This window comes from Pan paniscus, chromosome 1 (genome assembly GCF_029289425.2).
Source record: "Pan paniscus chromosome 1, NHGRI_mPanPan1-v2.0_pri, whole genome shotgun sequence".
NCBI lineage: Eukaryota > Metazoa > Chordata > Mammalia > Primates > Hominidae > Pan > Pan paniscus.
Window position 1 is genome coordinate 5,081,563 of NC_073249.2, and position 9,978 is coordinate 5,091,540.

A 9,978-nucleotide genomic window follows, 5' to 3' on the forward strand; every position below is an offset into this window, starting at 1 on the left:
GTTAAAACCAAGGGTGAGTTACATACTTTAAAAATTGTTTTAGAAAAAAAAAAAAAAGGCAGGGGGATGGAAATTAGGATTCCAAATTATGTTATTATACTTCATGACAAAATCCCTGTGGCTTCCTATCCAAAGCCACCAGGTAGTTGGTAAATGGTCCATTTTCAAACTTCAGACCTTATATCCCACTTCTGTAGGTTAAAAATATTGACCTTACTATAGGCCACTGAATATAAACATAGTTTACTTTTGACAGTAATAATGTAAAATTTCATAGTCATATTTCTATTTAAGGTTGGAAGTTAGAGACAAGCACGGTTTACAAAACCTCTCCATGCCTGCACCTGACTGCTTGAGCTTAGGGTTGTTTGTGACAATTCCTCTACAGTATCATCCGCGTGTGTGAGTGTTCTGTCAATTCCCTACCCAGGTCAACCAGCAATGTTTCTCACCCTGACATGTACCCAACTAGATAAGCATGAAGTTGAGACAATCATAAAAAGTAGGGAACAGAGTTCTTTCAATGGTCCATGTATTTAATTACATGTTTAAATTAAAACTTGAGAATTAAAACCTAGAAACTTTCGAGTTCTTCCAGCAACAAAAAGGATGTATATAGCTAATCGTGAACAATTGCATGCCTGCTAATTCAATTGCCTAGAATTCCAGTCATTAGCCAAGCAGTCTTCCAAATTAAAACATCCGGTCTCCTTCAATTTTCCACTTAAACCAGAACACAGGAGAATAGATTTGACCGATCAACTTAGGATAAAATTACACACGAAAAGTGACTTACGGTATATGGATTAGTAGTTGTACAGTGTATTTTTAAAAACCTATGCTGCCACGTAGTTTCATGATTCATGAGTTTCTAGGGAATTACCTCAACATTCTTGATGTAGATTGTGAAAATGGGTCGCATTTTTTAAATGTGCATTTAGTATCTTCTTAAGTGACTAGAATGTTTACACATTTTCCACTCGAGTGATTTAAGGCATTCTAATAATTTCATAAACTCCGAATAGAATTGATATTAAAGATGCCAGGTACGATACATATTTAGAATCGATACACTACATAATCACAATAAAAAATACACACAAGAAATTCTCAGTTCATATAATTTATTGCAGTTAGCACACAGTTTAAAAATTCACCAACACACCAATAGTACAAAACTAAACAGCATTATAAGTTATTCCCCCCTCAGGAAAATAAAACATACTATGATTGTCAAAGCTAGATGTCAGTCTAAGTTTTAGAACAAAGGAAGAATGTGAAACTAAGAAAAGGAAAAAGCAATCACTCACAATGACCACAAAAAGAAAATCCAAAAGAAAGTCCGTTTTCTCACAGACATTGATTGTCTTCTCTAAATTAATAAAAATTATTTTAACATAAACTGTATTTTAAAAAAACTAGAAACTCTTCAAGTAACTAAAGATAATGCTCCAAGGCCATTTTCACAGCTTTTTTTGTTTGTTTGTTTGCTTTAAATGCCATTACAGCCAAATTAACACACATTTAACCAAATATTTCCAAAACAGTCCAGCAACACACAATGGAGTTTTCCATTCAGTATCTTAAGCACAAAAATAGGCTATGTTTACAGTAGTTAAGGCGATCAAATTTTAAACAAAAGCAATTAAAAAAAAAAAAGGGAAAAACAGCAAACGTTTTCCATGCTACTCCCATAGACCTTATTTGTAAGTGCAAGACAGGAAAACAAACACTGTGCAAAATGCTTTTGCCTTGCGTGCTGGTCATTAAAACCACACGTTAGGCTGCAGCCTCTGCTGCCGCAATCCACATAGTCTACTAACCCCCTTCCCCATGTCAATCAAGGCAGTCCAGTCCTTTCAGCCTGGGGCTTTTTCAGTCCATAGAATCTTTTCATGAGTTGGGGGTGGAGGGTGGTGGGGGGGGGGGGGGGGGAGAGTAAGGGAGGGAGGGTAAGGAAGAAGGGGAGCAAAAGAAAAAGGGAGCAAACAAAAAAAAAGAGAGAATGACCTATTGTCAACTTGTGCAGTAGTTATTCTAAAAATGCTCAACTGGGTAAATGTGTACACCTAAACTCTGAGCTGGCATGGGTTTTGTGCAATTAGAAGTTTGTTATAAATGCACACTGCACATGCAAATCTTTAAGCTGTTTGTAAACATTTATATTTTCCTTGTTATGTAGCGAAGTTATCAATTTGCAGCTTAAGTTTTTATTCAGCTTAACAGTTTCAACTTAAAGACAGTGGGAAAGTCAATTTAAATTATATAAAATAAAAATAAAAACAGTGCATTTACGTTCTTCATAACACCAGTTTTTTTTCCAAATGGTGCTATTTTTCTAAGGAAATTAAATAATTTTAAACTCACTCGTTAAAGTTATACAATGCAAACAAAGACAAAAAATATATTGAAACTCATGCATTTCTGTAGCGTTAATATTTACTTTTCAAGACTCAACTAAGAGCATCAACACAACCTGTCAAGTTCTTTGACACCCCCCCAGCCCATGTAATCAATTACAGTATACAATAACAGTAATTCACATTTTTAAACACACAGTTCAACACTGCTGAAGCTGCAATATCCTTTTTCATCCCAAGCAAACCTTCATAAGACAGGGTCCCAGTGATCCCAGTGTACTTTCAGCATTTCTCTCACTGGGAACTGTCAGAAAACCAGAAGTTGCCACAGAAAGTTTTAAGTCAACTGCTTGTTTAAAAATAGATAATCCAGCATTTCAGAAATTTTCCATTTGGGTCTAAAAGCATTCAGGTTTCCAACAGCCAGAAAAAATTCATGCAATTTGAGACATATAAAGAGGCTAATAAAACTGGAGGGAATTTCTACTTAAAAAAAACCAAAAAACAAAAAAACTTTGTTGGGGGGGAAAAAAGAGCTCAAAAGACAATGCAGTGTTGACAAAATTAAGCCATATGAAAGCATTTTGTGACAGGACGATTTGTTTAAAAGGTTCTTATTGGCTTACTTCCCCTACCCCCTCAAAGGAAAAACACCTCTCTATTCTGACTTGCTCTAAAGTTTCTTTTATCAGAATGCTAAATTAGTGAGATTCTCATGCTATTCTAAAGTGCAAAAACAAGTTAATATCCCAACTTTTTATTTCCAGGAAACAAGACTGCTTTTAGACCGTACCACAACTATATAGAGATCTATTTATATATATGTATATATATATATATATTATTTATATATATATAAAATTATTTCCAAAGTTCTTGAGAGCTATCTTCTAAGGTCCAGTCTCTGACAGTAGGCAAGCTCAGTGCTTCGCTTTTGACCGACAAGGAGTTCACCAACTCACAGTGGAACTTGCGAATGTGTCTGTACAGGTCCCCGGACTGCGTGAACCTGCGCTCGCACCACTTGCAGGCGTGCGGCTTCTCGCGGGTGTGCACCACGGCGTGGCGGCTCAGGTTGTGCGAGTACTGGAAGCTCTTGCCGCACTGGGTGCATGTGTAGGGCTTCTCCCCCGAGTGAGTCCTCTCGTGGCGCTTGAGGGTGTACATGCAAGAGAAAGTCTTCCCACACAGCGAGCACGTGGGCACGTTGACATCGGCGGCGGGCTTGCTGCGGATGCCGTCCTGCTCGCGGAAGTGCGTGCTCAGGTGGATCTGCAGGATGTGGGGGCTGGGGAAGACCTTGTTGCACAGGGGGCACATGAAGATCTGGCCCGCGGGGCTCAGGATGTTGGAGACGTAGGGGAGCAGACTGCTCTCCATGCCTCCCTCCACCTGGACACGCTCGCTCTCTGGGGTCATCATCTCATCATCGCTGGCTTTGTCCTCCCGGTCCAGCTCCCTCAAGACCGAGTCCTCCCTCAGGGGAGCCAGATGGGCCGGCTCATACTGTACCCTGTTATTAGTGCTCACACTTTCTTTCACAGTGCTATGTTCCATGTCATAGTCATTAGTGCCAACATCACTCTCATCACAGGAAGCCTCTTTCTCCACCTTCACCTGCACCAGGTTGCTTCTCAGCACGTCCTGTGAAGAGAAATAAGAGCTGTTCAGATTTTCAACTCCTGAAAGGCTGGACTTGACAGACAGGTCCAGCACACAGTCAACATCTGCCGAATCCCTCACGGAGGTGACAGACCTCTGGGACAAAGACTCTGTTGAGCTGCAGGGGCTGGCTACTGTTTTTCCAGCTGCTGTGGCGTGTGGCTCTGCCTCTCCGCCAGCCTGGGGGATGCCTGCTGAGTCTGAGGGCAATCGCATCCACATGTTCCCAGGCTCGGCCGCCAAGTCCCTTTTGCTGGGCAGGATGTTCAATTTTTCATCTTCTCCTTCATCTTCATCACTGGGCAAATCGCCTGCCATGTGGCTGCTGCCATCGGAGAGACTCTCGACTTTGTCCGAACAACTTGAAGCATCTTCTTCCTTTTTGGTGCTGTCTGCCTCCGTGGTGGCTTTCTCTTTCAGCTTCTTTTTGCAGACTTTGACAATGTCATACATGTGGAGATAACTGGCAGCTGCTAGCACGTCTTCAATGGGCAAGTCTTTGAACTGGAGTTTCCCTTCATACATGAATTCAAGCAGGAGAGCGAAAGCAGGGGCTGTAACAATGTCGCTGTTCAGATGAACAATGTCTCTTTTGTCCAGCTGGTCCTTGTAAAAGAGGTGGAAATACATGCTGCATGAAGCCAGTACAGCTCGGTGCGCTCGGAACTGGGCATCTCCCACCAGAACAGTGCAGTCACAAAGAAAACCCTGGTGTCTCTGCTCGCTCAGACACTGTAGCAAATGTCTACTATGGTCTGGAAACTCCATACTGTCTTCATAACCTGGGGAGAGAGGAATTTCTCATTAGAGCCTGGTCAGGAACAACTTTTCAGCGCTCCAGTCCCCATATAAAAAAATTAATTCCGCTTTGGCCGCCGTGGTACATGTCCCTGAATTTTAATCAGGCTTATGACCCAAGCACCACCAAATCACACGGACAAGACCTAAATGCCAGAAGGAAAATGCACACTTTCTGAACTTCCTCACCCCCGCCAAAGAGCTTCCGACGCATCTCCATCTTCCTTGAACCCAAGTTCTAAAAGCCTTCCTTTAACTACAGTCTCTCACTAAGAATAAGAATTTAGATCTCTTCCAGAAGAAATTTAATTAACTCTACTTATCAAATTATGTCCCACAAAACCTACAAAATAGCTTTAATTTCAAAGGGAACAACTCATATAATAAACAAAGAAAAGTCCCAAACATATCCTGGAACATACAAGAAAACTTGTTCAACCATCCTTTTTATTACTTTTGCTACCTGACTGTGCTTAGAAAGCACAGTTTAAACACACACACACACATTTGGCTGAATCAAGAAAAAAAAATGAAATTGCATAATTAGTCCAGAAATTAGCAAACAACTTACTTTTAAAGTCAGGGTGTTACAACAAAAGCCCTGTGTATAAAAACAGATGTTAATGCCTTCAGATTTGCAGGTATAGCACACATGTACGAGATCAGAAGGAGCTGCACCAACAGATGGAAAAGATCATCTTTACTATGAACAAATCCAAAGATTTTTCAAAACGAACTGAGAAAAAAAATAGTTACATTTCTTTGTAAAAACTGTACTTTCAGAATATTAGGAACCAGAGGGGCTTTACTGAACTCTGAAAATTCTCATCTAAACTTTGATCCGTTGCAAGGCAAAATGAGTTTCATATTAAAATTAATTCAAACTTTTAAAAATAAAGGCATACAGCGCTTAAATAAAACTCAAAAGCTTTACAGGTTCAACTTTTTTTTTTAAGCCTTTTTAGAAAATGAGAACCTTTTTTTTTTCCTGGTTCTGCCTTACCTCAGCCAACAGAAAATACTTTGTTTCAATATAATTTGATATATTTCTGTTTTCCCACTAGCTTCTATTCTTGCAAATATTCATCATTGCCCTTGTTTTCTGATGAGGGAAAGTGAAATGGAGGGAGGAGAAAGGCAGAGATGTACAAAGGGTCAGAATTCAACTGCAGTGGGTAAACTCCTGAAAAATAAAGAAGACCCGACTTCCCCTTTCCTGTGACCAGAAGCAAGCCTCCACACCACCCATCTCAGCAAGTGCATTTTGGGAATAGATACACTTAATTTAATATTCAGAAATTACTTCCCTTCTTCTTGTTCTTCTACACTTTGCCCAAGACAGACTAAAACTTTATCCTAACCCCAGACACATTCTGCAAGATGCCACTGCTAGAATAAACTAAGATTTACAATACAATCACTTTAAGTGCCCCACAGCTAACATCAATCCTAATCCTTGAGAAGGCTAAAAATAAAGATTGGAGGGCAGCTCACAAGGTAGCCGTGATCAAATTAGGAGGCTGAGAGGACAGAGAGGGACGAAGAAGGAAGCTTATAAACATCTGATCCAGCTGACTGTGGCCATATGGCAGCTGCTGCCCAGATAAAGAGATTAAGAATAGAGGAGTGCGATTACAGCTGTCTGGCCAATTCAGGCAGCTCAAATCTACAAGTTCTAAATTAGTCGCTAACACAAAAACTCCTGCAAATAATTATTGTTATGCTGAAATAAAAGATCTCTTAAATATATATTTGAAAGAGAAATGAGGAAACCAGTCAAACTATTCTCCTGGGGACAAAAGTTTGGTTTTTTTTTTTTTTCTTCTTCTTAAAAACCTGCAGTTTCAACAGCACTACAGCTGTATGTTTCAGTAGTGCTGCTCAATGTTTTGAAGAATAAAGTTTCACAGAGGAATTAATTATACAACAATCTAGCTTCTTAACTAGAATAATCTTCTCATATAAGTTTGAATGCTGGATTCCAGTTTACTATTTCCCCACCACCACCACCCCAATCAAATCTAAATAGCAGTGAACAACAAAAAAGCATTTTAATCCAACGTGATTTCCAAAAGCAGCATTTTAAAGCCTTTCTTAACATTTCAAAACTTGAAATATTTGTGTATTAAAGTTATTTACTCGCTCAAGTAAAAGGGATAAAAAATTAAAACTAAACAAGCTCAAGACTTTCAACTCCAGTAAGATGTTCATTTAATACTCAATTTCATATATTATTCCTAAACTGGGTTAGAAAAGTAATGTGATTTTTAAAATTAAATAAACAAAACACCAAAACAGAAATATGCTCAATCTAATCTCTTGCTACTCCTACCTTTAGGACACATAAACCTGATTAAGTCCTTTCCTCTGAGTCCTGCTGGCTCCAGGTCTGTTACATCGGTGGAAAAAAAGCAGACTAAGAGAGACAGATGCAAAGTGGAGATGATGTTAGAGAGGAATGAGATACCTTCTCCACCACAGATCCGCACACACTAACTCCCTGTCTGTGTGTTAGAATAAAAGGCTGAGGGATGGCAGGCTGTCAGCTGCTCTGACATCATGTTCAGATGGAAATGCTACCTCCAGCTGTGCTCCTTTTAATGCCATATGCTACTCCTCTACACTCCTGCCACCAGCTTTTTCTTAGGAGAACTTTTCTCTTCTGTTAGTATAAACAAAATACTTCAAAGTCTTCCTTTTTTTCCAAACTTTCTAACAGAAGAAATTGAAAAACTCAGCATATGGAGTTCTACTGTATTTATGGAATAGCAACACTTCTGTCTTAAGTTGGTGGACTGGCTTACATACTGACAGCACACTCAAGCCACGGTGCTATTCAGGAAATCCAGATTCACTTTTATTCAACTCCAACGTTTAGTTTCTAAAGCAGTTTAGGGATATTTTTAAACCAACCCATTTGACATCTCCAGTCCCATTTCAACGTTATTACCGCACTTTTTTATTTTTTTCTGCTGAGATAATGGTATACATGTCTCAAATGTTGGCAGACTTGTTCAGAACTATTACTTCAGACTGGTTCACCTTATTATTTCACTCTTATGTAATTACTTATCTACAACTACCTTCTCAGAAAAATTTCTTACACTGCCACAGTCAATGCAAATTTCAATTCTCGGTACCAACAAGCTGAAACTGCACTTTCTGAAATCCTGGAAAGTACTTCAGTTCAACGAGACCAATTAATAAACTGATACAACCTGCTCCAGTCACTTAAAATGAATGCTGCACCTGCATATCTGATCTTTCTGCTCAGAAAAAGCAGAACCTTGCCTTCCCCTTGATCTGTGTCCCTTAACAATCTTTTTTTTCTTTGGGGGGGGTCACTCTAATGTTTATGATCACAAGAAAATCTTTGTGTGGGGGGAAGCCAGGTCTAGTAAGTTTGAGAACTTTTCAGCCAGTTTGTGGGTCTTTTCTAACAGCTGATGAAACTGTAACGCGACCCGGGCTGGGCTGACCGGTACCGGGCAGGGTGCTGCGACATCTCTGAATGTCAAATACATCTCCTCAGACTCTTGGGAGGGCGAGGGGTAGAAAAGGAACTGGGGCCTGAGGCGCCAGCGTCCCAGCCCTGGTGATAACCACTTCGTTCCCATTAGAAAGCCGTGGCGGAGAGTTAAAGAGTAACAAAACCCGACGACTCCGTCCTGTCCTTCTCGCTTTCCCAAAGTCACAAACCTAACTTTCTCCAACTTCGCGGTGAGTGACATAATTATGAACGCTTAGTCCAGGAGACATCCTTGGGAGATCAATTTCTTCCCAGCCACACCACCTATTCTCCACAAATGCCCTCGACCCATTCCAATATATCAGACATTAATCACCCCATTTACCCAGTGGGGTGGGGGGTGAGTGACAGTTTAACGAGTCCCGAGCACCGCAATGGGCCAGCAACTCCCACTCCACAAATCAACCCCTTCACGTCTCGCTACCGCGGATCCATAGAGGTTTTGTGAGGTTGGGGTTTTGTTTTTCAGAGAGGTGGGGGCGGGGGTGCCGAGTGGGGAAGCAATGCAAATCTTTACGTAGTTCGCCGTGCATAAAACACACGGGGAAAGAGGAAGGTTAAAACCACAGGGAAGGAGGTGGAGGGCGTAGAGCCGGTGCAGCAGGAAAACACCTTAAACAACAGAGGAGAAAACAGACCCGGGTCACGGCAACAACAAAAGAAAAGTCGTAAGAAGAAGCCAGCGGGAGGAGAGTGGTTGCTACCGCTTCCCCGATGCCGCGACGCGCGAGCCCCCGGGGCCTCCGGGCAACTGCACCAGCCCGGGAGGGCCCCCTCCCCCGCCGGCCCCCTCCCCCGGGCGCCACTGCAGCTGCACCGGTCCCCGGAGCCGCGGCCGTCCCGGGCGCCACTGCAGCTGCGGCGGCTCCCAAGCCCCCTCCCCCAGCCCGCCGCCCTCCGCACCCGAGAGGCGCCACCGCAGCTGCACCGGCCGGGAGCCCGCCCCGCGCCGCAGCTGCACCGGCCCGCGGGGGCGCGGCGCGGAGCCGGGAACCCGCACCCCGCCCGACCCCGCAGCTGCAGCGGCCCCGTCCCCGCGCCCGGGCCTCCCGCAGCTGCGCCGCCCCCCGCCGCCCCAACCGCTCCAACCACACAAACTAACTCCACTCGCGGGGGCGCCCCCGACCCGGCCCGCCCTCCGCCCGCGCCGCCCAGCCGGCCGGGGCCGCACAGCTGGCGCCCCCCGCCCGCCGGGGTGCCGGGGCGCGGAGGGGGCGCCAGGTCAGGGGCCAGGGGCCGGCGCCGGGACTCACACGGAGCGGCCCTAAGTCACCGCGTCCCCGCCGCCGCCGCGTCCTCCGCCTCCTCCTCCTCCTCCTCCCGGCCGCCGCCGCCGCCGCCGCCGGACTTGGTGGGCTTCCTCCGGCTCTTGCCCCCCTCCCTCCCGGCCCCCCCACCCCCCCAATCCCGGCTCCGTCGCCCGCTCCCCCCCGCCCCTCCCTCCCGCCCACCCCCGCTGGCAGCCGGAGGAGCGCGGCGGAGCGAAGAGGGCCCCACTCTCAACGGCTCCCCATGGCAGCAGCCCAGCGGCGGCCGCAGCCTGCCAGACACAGCGAGGGAGCGAGCGAGGGAGCGAGCGCGGAGCCGCCGGGCCGGGTGGGGGGGCGGGGGCGGGGGGGGGGCGGGCGC

The 9,978-nt window shown here is 44.5% G+C and overlaps 1 protein-coding gene across 5 annotated transcripts; it reads right to left on the reverse strand.

Moving 5' to 3' along the window:
* Positions 1 to 1,107: 1,107 nt before the first annotated feature.
* On the reverse strand, positions 1,108 to 9,750 carry ZBTB18 (zinc finger and BTB domain containing 18). Of its 5 annotated transcripts, none has more exons than XM_063596476.1 (3): positions 7,153 to 9,047; positions 4,117 to 4,804; positions 1,108 to 4,004 (listed from the first exon to the last, which is right to left on the reverse strand). In XM_063596476.1, exons 1-3 carry the CDS (start codon positions 7,163 to 7,165, stop codon positions 3,995 to 3,997), a joined length of 711 nt encoding a protein of 236 aa, XP_063452546.1. In that variant the 5' UTR covers positions 7,166 to 9,047; the 3' UTR covers positions 1,108 to 3,994. The 5 variants fall into 5 exon arrangements, with proteins under 5 accessions (XP_063452546.1, XP_034805897.1, XP_054951283.1 ...); XM_063596478.1 differs by having other exon boundaries at positions 3,319 to 3,398; positions 3,431 to 4,804; positions 7,153 to 9,037; XM_034950006.3 differs by lacking the exon at positions 7,153 to 9,047 and adding an exon at positions 9,603 to 9,750 and having other exon boundaries at positions 1,108 to 4,804.
* Between the last annotated feature and the right edge of the window lie 228 nt (positions 9,751 to 9,978).